General features: G+C 49.4%; 1 protein-coding gene across 2 annotated transcripts; it reads right to left on the bottom strand.

Annotated features, from left to right (window-relative positions):
- Positions 1-542: 542 nt before the first annotated feature.
- si:dkey-6n6.1 (uncharacterized protein LOC100170811 homolog) lies at positions 543-13,593 on the bottom strand. Of its 2 annotated transcripts, none has more exons than XM_035381712.1 (10): positions 13,359-13,593; positions 11,051-11,197; positions 10,433-10,524; positions 9,060-9,345; positions 8,547-8,662; positions 7,677-7,809; positions 6,622-6,779; positions 5,566-5,705; positions 2,011-2,337; positions 543-1,908 (listed from the first exon to the last, which is right to left on the bottom strand). In XM_035381712.1, the coding sequence occupies exons 1-10, from the start codon at positions 13,534-13,536 to the stop codon at positions 1,728-1,730; spliced, it is 1,758 nt and encodes a 585-aa protein (XP_035237603.1). In that variant the 5' UTR covers positions 13,537-13,593; the 3' UTR covers positions 543-1,727. The 2 variants fall into 2 exon arrangements, with proteins under 2 accessions (XP_035237603.1, XP_035237602.1); XM_035381711.1 differs by having other exon boundaries at positions 9,060-9,588.
- Between the last annotated feature and the right edge of the window lie 18 nt (positions 13,594-13,611).

The raw sequence follows: 13,611 nt of genomic DNA on the forward strand, positions 1-13,611 counted from the left end.
TCACCAAACCAAGCTATTCTCTTTCATTCTACTAAACATGAGAGTATCCGCAATGGTATGACACTCACTCTAGAAAATGAAAATTTCTCGACCAAAATACCAAAATATTAACCAAGTGTCCAATAACTCTCCAGTATAGCACCACCAGCTACTGGAGGAGAAATATGTCTGTTTGCGGCTTACCTAAGAAAAGAAAACCGACTGCATGTGTATAATGGTTTGTGTACTTTTTGAAGGTGTTACACTGTATGTAAAATGGATGATATCCCAACTTTAGCCCATGGATTCTGGCTCCTGATTCTCAGGTAACAGTTGCGCTGACCGATTCCAGTAGACTGTAATGTGGTCATAAATAGCTTGGTCATTACTTATGTTTTATTGTCTTTGCACATAATTCAGGAAATTAAAGAAGACTGGTGTGTGTTCTGTACATGGTGCAGGGAATGAGACAGACTGTTCATAATTCCTCCTTCTCTAAGAGTTCAGAGAAACTGTGTACCTCTCGCCCAGACGCCTCAACAAAACAAACGCATACATCGTTCTCAGAATTCATCATGCTCTTTATTATTTTAAAAAAGAATGTATTAATGAGTCCAACCTTCTGTTCTTATTTCACTTAAATAAACTTTCCGATTCCAAACCTTCTCTTCGTGCAGCAACACAAAAGAAAGCAAACACATCCCCCTGTTCTAACTGGCACCCAATTCTCGTCTGAAACAGGGATAAACCATGTTTATGGTCAATAACCTAGCCATCCTCTCAAACATGCTTATGGTCTTTAACCAGTCATTCCTGTAAAACTGTTAACTTTCTCTCACACAGAGTGATCGTGGACAAGCCACAAACCAAAACGAATGCTACTCCAGGTCATTCAGAGGAGGAAACAAAGTTAAATTTCTAAAAGATCAAACGGGTTATTCACAGTTTAAAGTTATCAGCCTCTGAAAGAACCGGACTGTTTTGCATCCATGAGCACGAGGTGCCCGCTGTATACACTGGACTGAATTGTGTTTTTCGGCACACGAGGCTAGACGTAATGATACAGTAAGCGTCTGTCAGTGCCACCTACACTAAAAAGGATACAGACAGTAAATTGACCATTATGGTCAAAGTGAGTTTACATTTTATTGCAAGACGTCTCAAATACAGGTTTAATCTGCAGTGCTCTTGCGTCTGCCTGGTGACAGACATGCGCATGCAGACATAAACATGCCTCTGAGTAAACTACGACAGCGCTCAGGGGTCCAGAACGTTTTACACGTACCGACATCTACAAGCTTGCCTCGTCAGGCTGTCTAAAAGCCCCGAACACAAAACGCAGGCCCCGCTGTGCTCAGAATTAACTGTCTCTCTGAAGAAAAGGAACGGCGTCGAGTAGCCAGGTCAGGAGCCAAACCCTCCCTCATCGCAGCCGGGCTCCTGAACAGGGGAAAATGGCGGAGCTCGTTTTCAGCAGAGAGAGACGAGCAGGAGAACAGCAGAAGGGAACAGAACAGGGGACTGATGAACACTAACACCACAGCGAGGGGGTGGGCGGAGGCAGGAGGTAAAGGATTCAGGAAAAAAACACAAGAGAGGCAGGTAGAGGGGGGTGGAGTCTGTGAGGAGGGGGTGGAGTTAGAGTCAAGGGGAGGGGCCCGGGGCGAGAAAGCGTGAGGATTCTGGAGGGGTGGGGTTGAGGAGGCGGGGCAGTGTGGACACAGGGTGGGAAAGAGAGGGGGCGGAGTCTACGCTCGCTGCTGCTCGGCGGCCTGCGGTTCCAGCAGGACGCTGTCCGGGGACCTCAGGCAGGAGAACGCGGAGGGCGGGATCAGGCGCCGATCGATCAGGTTGTGCTCCAGGTGGAGAACTTCCAGGGGAGAATCCTCACCGACCCGCGAGTCACACAACCCGCTCTCAGGCACGGACCTGCGGGACAGGGGGAGGGGCTTAGCACACACACACACACACACACACACACACACACACACACACACACACACACACACGCTTACACTCACACACACACACCTGATGAGATTGTTGTCGAGTCTCAGCAGCTCCAGGGCTTTGAAGCGTGGCAGGCCGAGGGGGAGGGAGCGCAGCTGGTTGGAATCCAGGTACAGCTTGGTGAGCGAGCGGTACAGGCCCAGGAAGGAGAAGGCCGTCACCCCGTCGTCCCGCAGGTGGTTGTGGGACAGGCTCAGGGCGTCCAGGCCGGGCTTCATGTGGCCGAAGACGTTGGCGGGAACGCGCTGGATCTGGTTGCGGTGCAGGGACAGCAGGCGCAGGGTGGGGGGCAGCAGCGGGGGCGCCAGGAGCAGCTTATTGTGGGACAGGTCCAGCACCTCCAGCTTCCTGCAGCCAAACACAAACAACTAATCTAACTGTTCATCAATTAATCAATCAAGCACTCCTCTCATCACTGCAGGTCATGTGACTACTCACCACCCTGCCGCAGGTCATGTCACTACTCACCACTCTGCCGCAGGTCATGTGACTTAGCTCACCACCCTGTCGAAGGTCATGTGACCTAGCTCGCCACCCTGCTGCAGGTCATGTGACTTAGCTCTCCACCCTGCTGCAGGTCATGTGACTTAGCTCACCACCCTGCCGCAGGTCATGTGACTTAGCTCACCACCCTGCCGCAGGTCATGTGACTTAGCTCACTACCCTGCCGCAGGTCATGTGACTTAGCTCACTACTCTGCTGCAGGTCATGTGACTCCTCTCACAGCTGTAAGCTACGACAGCACTCTCCCCATTTGTCGTTTCTATTTTTCTGCACAGTAAATACTTGCCCCTCTTTGAAAGCAATTTTCTATTTACTTTATTGGCAGCTCTTATTTGCAAGTCACTAAACTTGCCGGCATCTGATTAAAGGTAAATAAAAAGATTACATTCTAAAAATAAGCTCTGAGAAGCAGTGATTCACTTATATGCTAAAACGTTATATCTCGCTATGATAAATCAAACACAGGTAGGACATGGCTATGCATGTGCTTGTGGCACGCGTAAATATGAGCTGCTGGACCTAAAGGACTGCAAACTGAAAGACTGCAGGTTCAAATCCAGTGTAGCATAGCTATTGTATTCTGGACTAGTTCAGTACACAGGAAAAGTTGTACAAATGGATGAAAGTGTGAGAGCGTGACCTGAACATGACCTTGTGAGTGAATGTGTAGCGCGTAACGTGATTTGGCCTGAAAGACGGAGAGTTCCCACCAGCCCACAAATTTCACAGCACAGACCACCAGCCCACTGAGCTCACGACACAGACCACCAGCCCACTGAGCTCACGACACAGAACACCACACCAGCCCACAGAGCTCACAGCGCAGACCACCAGCCCACTGAGCTCACAACACAGAACACCACACCAGCCCACAGAGCTCACAGCACAGACCACCAGCCCACTGAGCTAACAGCGCAGACCACCAGCCCACTGAGCTCACAGCACAGACCACCAGCCCACTAAGCTCACGACACAGAACACCACACCAGCCCACAGAGCTCACAGCACAGACCACCAGCCCACTGAGCTCACAGCACAGACCACCAGCCCACTGAGCTCATAACACAGACCACCAGCCCACTGAGCTCACAGCACAGACCACCAGCCTGCAAAGTTCACAGCACAGACCACCAGCCCACTGAGCTCACAGCACAGACCACCAGCCCACTGAGTTCACAGCATAGACCACCAGTCCACTGAGCTCACAGCACAGACCACCAGTCCACAGAGCTCACAGCACAGACCACCACACCAGCCCACTGAGGTAACAGCACAGACCACCAGCCCACTGAGCTCACAGCACAGACCACCAGCCTGCAAATTTCACAGCACAGACCACCAGCCCACTGAGCTCACAGCACAGACCACCAGCCTGCAAATTTCACAGCACAGACCACCAGCCCACAGAGCTCACAGCACAGACCACCAGCCCACTGAGCTCACAGCACAGACCACCAGCGCGAAATTAGGAACAGCTGTGCCTGTCTCAACGGGGCTGAGCGCTTAGCAGTCCTAACACAGAGTCAGACTCCAGATGGCTCCGCTATAACTTTACCTTATACTACGCATGTGCTACATCACCGCCCCACGGATTTCTGTTTTTCTTCTTAACAAACAATTTAGCCAATACTCACATCCAGTCATATTTAACATGCCGACGGCTTATATGCGAATATGAGCACACAGTGCAATGCGCAGCACAGTACTGGCCGTTCTTTCTGTCACACCAATCATAATAAAGAGGTTCCAAATGTGCGGCTCTTCATCGTTAATTTTATTTTCGTTTTTTTGACGTATGCTTAAAAGTTTAGAATTTTAATTACTACCATCAGTTCCACTTTTTAAAAACTTATTTTTCTTTTGTAGCTCCAGGCCCAGGAGACAGTATCTGTCACAGCAGGAATATGAGAAGCATGGCTGTGGGTTCCTTCAATTTTTTTTTTTTTTTAATTTAATTTTTTTACAAACCTGCCATCTTGTGGCCATTCAAAAAATGAAATGGGAACTATTTAACCGGCACAGAATTTCTGTACATAGACAACGTCATGCTGAAGAACACAGTACACTCATGTTATCAATGACAGTGTAAAAGAACAATCGATATAATAAATAATAACATGCATTTGTTGATGAGTACGGATTGGCAATGATGATGTAAGCGGAAGGTTGATTCTTCAGTTCCCAAGTGGGCCTGATTTGCTCTTCAGTTAAATGTTTAATCTCTATACAAATGGAGGATTGTAAATTCATCAGAGATAAGTCTCTGCTAAGCACGTATAGAACATAACCAGCTGCAGAGCGGAAAGTGGATAGCAGAGGATCAATAATATTGAATTGTGGCTGTAGTGCGATCAAAAATCTGACCACAGTCCATCTGCAATCTAATGGCAGTCTGGATACATCCTGACCACAGACTGACCACAGTGTAGCAGCAGGCTGACCGCAGTGTAGCAGCAGACTGACCTCAGTGTAGCAGCAGCCTGACCGCAGACTGACCGCAGTGTAGCAGCAGCCTGACCGCAGACTGACCGCAGTGTAGCAGCAGGCTGACCGCAGTGTAGCAGCAGCCTGACCTCAGTGTAGCAGCAGGCTGACCGCAGTGTAGCAGCAGACTGACCTCAGTGTAGCAGCAGACTGACCACAGACTGACCGCAGTGTAGCAGCAGACTGACCGCAAACTGAGCTCAGTGTAGCAGCAGGCTGACCACAGACTGACCGCAGTGTAGCTGCAGGCTGACCGCAGTGTAGCAGCAGACTGATCTCAGTGGAACAGCAGTCTGATCTCAGTGTAACAGCAGACTGATCTCAGTGTAACAGCAGCCTGATCTCAGTGGAACAGCAGTCTGATCTCAGTGTAACAGCAGACTGATCTCAGTGTAACAGCAGACTGATCTCAGTGTAACAGCAGTCTGATCTCAGTGTAACAGCAGACTGATCTCAGTGTAACAGCAGACTGATCTCAGTGTAACAGCAGCCTGATCTCAGTGGAACAGCAGCCTGATCTCAGTGTAACAGCAGACTGACTGCAGTGTAACAGCAGACTGATCTCAGTGTAACAGCAGTTCCACTTACTTCAGTGGTTTCCAGACTTTGGGGCCGATGAGGTCCTCGCGGATATGATTGTGGCTGAGGTCCAGAGCTCTGAGTTTGGGGGTCCGGTTCAGAGCCCCGTTTTGCAGTTTCTCCAGTTTGTTCTCGGACAGACGCAGCTCCTGCACACACAGGTAGAGGTCAGTGCTCACGCAACACCCTATCACCTCCTCTACCTCACCCAACACCCAATCACCTCTCCAAACTCACCCAACACCCTCTTACCTCCTCTAACTCACCCAACACCCTATCACCTCCTCTAACTCACCCAACACCCTATCACCTCCTCTAACTCACCCAACACCCTATCATCTCCTCTAACTCACCCAACACCCTATCACCTCCTCTAACTCACCCAACACCCTATCACCTCCTCTAACTCACCCAACACCCTATCACCTCCTCTAACTCATCCAACACCATATCACCTCCTCTAACTCACCCAACACCTTATCAGCTCCTCACCCAACACCCTATCACATTCTCTATTTATGTTTGTGTGTGTGTGTCTGTGTGTGCGTGTACGTGCGTGTGTGTGTGTCTGTGTGCGTGTCTGAGTGTGTGTGTGTGTGTGAGTGTGTGTCTGTGTGTGCGTGTGTGTCTGTGTGTCTGTGTGTGTCTGTGTGTGCGTGTGTGTGTGTGTCTGTGTGTGCGTGTGTGTGTGTCTGTGTGTGCGTGTCTGTGTGTGCGTGTCTGTGTGTGCGTGCGTGTGTGTGTGTGCCTGTGTGTGTGTGAGTGTGTGCGTGTGTGTGTGTGTGTCTGTGTGTGTGTGTGTGTGTGTGTGTGTGTGTCTGTGTGTGCGTGTGTGTGTGTGTGTGTGTGTCTGTGTGTGCGTGTGTGTGTGTCTGTGGGTGCGTGTGTGAGTGTGTGTGTGTGTGTGTCTGTGGGTGCGTGTGTGAGTGTGTGTGTGTGTGTATCTGTGAGTGCGTGTGTGAGTGTGTGTGTGTGTGTGCGTGCAGGGAGGACCCTTTCTCCTATTTTAGGTCTTAGATCCATCCACCTGAGCCCCTCCTACCGTGGGACGGGGCGTGTTCTCACCTGCAGGGACGGGGGCAGTCCCCGCGGGACGGAGCGCAGTTTGTTCTCGTCCAGTTTGAGGAAGAGGAGCTGGCGAAGGGGGCGGAATGCGGCAGGAGAGATGCTCCCCTCCAGCAGCCGATTATCCTCCAGCTCCAGCCTCAGCAGCCGTGACTGACCTGGGAACAGCCACACGCAGCTCAGTCTCTTATCATTACAGCACTCTGGACTGACCTGGGAACAGCCACAAGCAGCTCAGTCTCTAATCATTACAGCGGTCGGGACTGACCTGGGAACAGCCACACGCAGCTCAGTCTCTAATCATTACAGCGGCCGTGACTGACCTGGGAACAGCCACACGCAGCTCAGTCTCTAATCATTACAGCGGCCGTGACTGACCTGGGAACAGCCACACGCAGCTCAGTCTCTAATCATTACAGCAGCCGTGACTGACCTGGGAACAGCTCGTAGTGCCGTCACGTGTGTGAACATGTCAGGTGCAGATCTGTTAGCACATTAGTACAATTCCTTCAGCTAATATTAAGGAGCTACAGAAGAGAAAGGACTTACAGCTGAAAAATGGCATGCTAAACATAATAAAATACAGAGCTATATGAACTGTAACAGAGTTTAAATGAGCACAATAGGGATTCAATGCATTCACTCTGTTAGTTTACACCAGTGTTTTTTAAGATATGGGTTGGGTTGGGAGTGTATGAAGTGGGTCCTGGAATGTGTCTGTAGTCCACTAGGCTGTGCTCATGTGTGAATTTAAGAGGACCCTGAAAGATACTAAATTTATAATTTGGGTCCGATATCAAAAAATATTTCTAGTTTGGGTCCCAATTTTAAAAAGTTTAAGAACCAGTTGTTTACACAGAACCTTCTGTTGGGTGTCCCTTAGGGTAAGTAAAGTTCAGTAAAGGTCCAGTGAAGGTCATTACATTCAGAATATTACAGTTATATCACACCAGTAAGAAACAGAATTAAAATTCAGTGCACATACGAGCACATGGACTTGTGCGCACGTAACACACAAACAGCACACAAACGCGCACACACACACGCACACCAACCTGCAAAGCTTTGTGGCGTCAAAGCAACGATTTTGTTGTCGTTCATTTTGAGCTCCTCCAGGGATGGGGGCAGAGGGGGTATTTTGGTCAGGCTGTTCCCATCCAGGTTCAGCCTCGTCAGCTTCGTCAGCCGCTGTCAGAGGCCAAGAGCGTCTCAAATACTACGATTTACCAAACGCGTTCGAAATGCGACAACATACCACCAAAGACCGCGGATTCGTTTAGACGATAAACCTGACCTCAACGAGACGTGTTTGCATCTGTGTGTGTGTTTACTAGCGAGTGATTAATGAGCTCTAGCAGGGCTCTCGGTGTTCTGCCACATTCTGCGTGCTCTTCAGGAGTCTTTACGGCCCTTTAAGGCAGCCATGCTGTGGTTCACAGAGCAGCCGGACTGAACAGCCATTCCCACAGAGCTGGCTGAAGAACATGGCGTTCGTGTCTCAGAAGCAGAGCTCTGCGCTGGGATCCTGGCCTCCTAGCGCCTCACACTGCACTGTGAGCGCCGGGAATGCGACCCAACACCGGAGCGGTTTCTGTAACTGAGCCTTTTTTTTCTGTTGACTGATGATATTTTCAAATTAAAAGCGCGGACCGAGCTCGGTCAGATTGACTCTGTCAGCGCGGGGTTCTGCCCTGTGGCAGTAGTGTGTGTGTGTGTGTGTGCGTGTGCGTGTGTGTATGTGTGATGGGTGTGTGTGTGTGCGCACGTGTGTATGTGTGTGTGTGTGTGCATGTGTGTGTGTGTGTGTGTGTGTGTGTGTATGTGTGCACGTGTGTGTGCGTGTATGGGTGTGTGCGTGTGCGCACGTGTGTATGTGTGTGTGTGTGTGTGTGTGTGTGTGTGTGTGCACTACATTGCGCTCTTACGTTGAACAGGTCTGGGCTCAGTGAAGAGTCAGTCAGCTTGTTCTCACTGAGGTCCAGCCACTCCAGGTTGGGGAGGCCAGCCAGGCTCTCGGGGGGGACATGCCGGATCTTGTTCTCTGGGCGGGAGAAAAAACAGCCGGTCAGGATCCCCGTCTGAACAGCCAATGTGAAGAGACTGTCATCTGCACCGATTATAGGACTGAGACTGTATCCCGATCATCCCCATCCCCACACTGATCTCATTTTTCACTGTAATATAGGGCTCTGATTTACCACACTGCTCTAATCCAGCACTTTAATCTGATGCTCTAATCCAGCACTTTAATCTGATGCTCTAGTTCAGCACTTTAATCTGATGCTCTCGTTCAGCACTTTAATCTGATGCTCTAATCCAGCACTTTAATCTGATGCTCTAATCCAGCATTGTAATACAGCAGTCTAATCTCAACTCCAACTCTAGTCTAAACTCCAATCTCAGCTCTCCATCATTCTGATAATTTCCAGGTCACTCACTTGACAGGTAGAGCACTCTGATGTTGGGGTCTGTGAGGATGGGCATGTGCGTCAGGCCGGCCTTCCTGCAGGCGATTACGGACTCCGACAGCAGACAGCCAATGGGCATGGACTCTGTCAGGCCCCGCCCCTCAGCGGGCGGAGCAAAGGAGTGAGCTCCAGCAGCGGGGTGACTGCCTGCCCCGTCTTCGCCACCTCCCTCCACAACCAACGCCTCCTCACCATCATCATCATCATCATCATCATCATCATCGTCATCGTCGTCTTCATCATCGTCGTCGTCATCCTTGTCATCATCAACATCATCATCATCATCATCATCATCACCATCATCCTCATCCTCATCTTCATCTTCAGAATCATTGCCATCCCCCACAAGCTCATTCCTGTCCCTGTTAAACTTCCCCTCCTTCGCCATCGTCTCATTTTCTCGCCCCCCTCCCTCTATAAAAGACGGGCTCTCCTCCTCCTCCTCCGCCTCCCTGAACGCTCTCGTTACGCGCCTCGCGGCCGACAGCGCCTGAGCCAGCTGGCGAACAGATTCACAGAGACGGTGAGAAACTCTCAGCTCCTCGCCGAAACTGCTGAGCCAACATGGCGCTGAGTGAGAAGAAGCGTTAAATCAAGCAACACAAACACATCTGTCTGCTGACTAAAGCTATACCAATAATTCATAACTGAAATTAATTACATGAACTAATGAACTAACAAATTGACTCGGATGAGGCTACGACTATCTGAAGCAAAAGGAACAGGTGCCACTGTCACCTCAGTTAATTAATCAACAGTGAATCCAACAACTCAACAGTTGAACAATCTTCAACTGATAAATCAGCAAATCTATCAATCAATCAATCAATCAATCAATTGATCAGCTGAAGAACACATCAATTGGTAGGGCTGCACGTTACATCAAATCGCAGTCTTTTTAAGCGCTATAAGAAGAACCGTCATCGTGGGGCGTATAAGCGATCTTTCAACTTCTTCTTCTTTAATACCTAATGCGGCGGTAAGCAACACAACGCCAGAGGCCGTGTGAAATGCTTCCAGGAAAAAAAAACACCACTGATATGGGTTGGGTGCTGATAAGACGGCCAATCAGGAGCAAGGCCTTTGCAGCTTCCATGTGATTGAAAAAACAAATCACATGATCACATGGAAGCTGTACGAATCGTTGCTGATTGGCTGTCTGATGAACTCCCAGTACATATCGATGACAAAGTTCTTTCCCAGAAACCCTTTCACCTGGCCTCTGATGCGTGGTTGTTGACTAACGCATCAGGCATGACTGAAGAATAAACAAACGAAAGATCGCCCATACCCCCCCGTGGCGGCGGTTACTCTTATAACTGGCTCTGCTCGTGATCACTCACGGGTCTGAATCTGGAGGGGTTCCACGCCCTCCTGGTCGAACGTCCAGGCGACATCCTGTCCCTGTGACCCGGAGACGAATTCCGGCGTCTGGCTGAAAGGTCAGAGGTTAAAGGGCGTATGTCAGGCATGGGGCGCAGATTCTGTAAAGTAACCAGATGGTCACCTCCTACCTTTGATCCTGTGTGCATAGTCAGAATGCTGACTCCTGTACCTATGTTAGGCTTGCAGGTGAGTTTTGAACTCTGTCAGAACAGGGGAAAGGTCAGCAGATTGATATGTACCTGTGTTAGGACAGGGAAGAGTCACGCAGGTGAGTTTGGTAGCTGTGTTAGGACAGGGAAGAGTCTCGCAGGTGAGTTTGGTACCTGTGTTAGGATGAGGAAGAGTCTCGCAGGTGAGTTTGGTAGCTGTGTTAGGACAGGGAAGAGTCTCGCAGGTGAGTTTGGTACCTGTGTTAGGACGAGGAAGAGTCTCGCAGGTGAGTTTGGTACCTGTGTTAGGACGAGGAAGAGTCTCGCAGGTGAGTTTGGTAGCTGTGTTAGGACAGGGAAGAGTCTCGCAGGTGAGTTTGGTAGCTGTGTTAGGACAGGGAAGAATCTCGCAGGTGAGTTTGGTACCTGTGTTGGAACAGGGAAGTGGTTCACAGGTGACGGCTCCTCTCTCACAGAGACACACTGAGCAGGGCTGAGGAGACCACAGCGCCCCCTCCTGGTGAGACAGACCATCGACCACACATTTCCCCCTGCCACGCCCTCTGCTGCGCCCTATAACACACACACACACACACAAACACACACATAAACACACACATAAACACACACACATAAAGACACACACACAAACACACACACACACACACACACACAAACACACACACACATACACACATACACACAAACACACACAGATGCGCACACACACACACACACACACACACACACACAAGCATGATAACATTGTATTCACAAGTAAGGGTCAAACAACAGTACACTTTTGCACTACACACAAACACAAGACACACACAAAATGGACACACAATACACAACAAATGATAATTTTAACATTCCTGTGAAAATTAATATTTTCTCCCAGGTTGAACATGGTAAGATACATTTGCAAACCAAGTTCATTGGTTCACCTTCTTCTGTCACAGTGGGGGAGTAAAGACACACACAAGCCTCAGAAACACACTATGCTCACACACACACTATGCTCAGAAACATACACACACACACACACACACACACAATGCTCAGAAACACACTATTCTCTCTCACACACACACACAATGCTCAGAAACACACTATTCTCTCTCTCACACACACACAAGGCTCAGAAACACACTATGCTCACACACACACACACAAGCCTCAGAAACACACTATGCTCACACACACACTATGCTCAGAAACATACACACACACACACACACACAAGCCTCAGAAACACACTATGCTCACACACACACTATGCTCAGAAACATACACACACACACACACACAATGCTCAGAAACACACTATTCTCTCTCACACACACACACACAAGGCTCAGAAACACACTATGCTCACACACACACTGTGCTCAGACATACACACACACACACAATGCTCAGAAACACACTATGTTCACACACACACTATTCTCAGATACACCCAAACTCACACACACTATGCTCAGACACACACACACACACACACAATGCTCAGAAACACACTATGCTCACACACACTATACTCAGATACACACTATGCTCAGACACACACACACACACAATGCTCAGAAACACACTACGCTCACACACACTATACTCAGATACACACTATGCTCAGACACACACACACACAATGCTCAGAAACACACTACGCTCACACACACTATACTCAGATACACACTATGCTCAGACACACACACACACACACAATGCTCAGAAACACACTATGCTCACACACACTATGCTCAGACACACACACACACACACACACACAATGATCAGAAACACACTATGCTCACACACACTATACTCAGATACACACTATGCTCAGACACACACACACACACACACACACACACACAATGCTCAGAAACACACTATGCTCACACACACTATACTAAGATACACACTATGCTCAGACACAAACACACACAATGCTCAGAAACACACTATGCTCACACACACTATGCTCAGACACACACACACACACACAATGCTCAGAAACACACTATGCTCACACACTATACTCAGATACACACTATGCTCAGACACACACACTATGCTCAGACACACACACACACAATGCTCAGAAACACACTATGCTCAAAAATACACTATACTCAGACACACACACAATGCTCAGAAACACACTATTCTCTCTCTCTCTCTCACACACACACAATGCTCACACACACTATACTCACACACACACTATGCTCAGAAACACACTATTCTCTCTCACACACACACACACACAATGCTCAGACACACACACATACTATGCTCAGACACACACTCCAGTTCCCCAGTTTGCCAGTAATGTTCACAGACATTGCCCGACAGAAGGACACTTCATGAGCATCTCGTGTGGACTACGGGTGCCCAGTTGGCCACAGCGGGTTTCTGGTGTGCAATGAGGCACGGATGTCCTCCTGGATGTCCTACATTTCCTTCCTCCCTGGACAATGCCATGGCCCAATATGAGCTGCTCTGTGGAGCTGTGAGCCACAGTAATCACGGGCGAGGTCCTGATTCTAAACCGGACCCCCCACGCACACACTACAGCGTGAGCCACCCAGGGGCCTATGAGTCATTATAAACGCTCGCGGTTCACAGGTGATAGAAAGCGAGATGAAGACAGATTAGCACTGAGAATCCGCCTCCTCCACCGACCTTTGACCCCGTCTCTGACCCAATATAATCTGGCCCTTACCTGGAACGGGGACTCCGCCACGCGCAGCAGGTGCATCCACGGCAACAGTTGCATCCGCGGCAACAGTTGCCGGATTACGGGAGCTCTTAGTCTTCTGTGCCTTTCTGGCCTGCAGCGCCCCGTCTGTGAGATAGAGGGCAGCAAAGAGGGCGAGAGACAGCAGCACAGTCCTACACATGGTGCCAGAGAACCCTCAGTCCACAACTCTGCAGCCCCCAGGCTGGCGCTGCCTTAAATCCCCTCTGCCTTCCCA

This window comes from Anguilla anguilla, chromosome 11 (assembly GCF_013347855.1).
Source record: "Anguilla anguilla isolate fAngAng1 chromosome 11, fAngAng1.pri, whole genome shotgun sequence".
Lineage (NCBI taxonomy): Eukaryota > Metazoa > Chordata > Actinopteri > Anguilliformes > Anguillidae > Anguilla > Anguilla anguilla.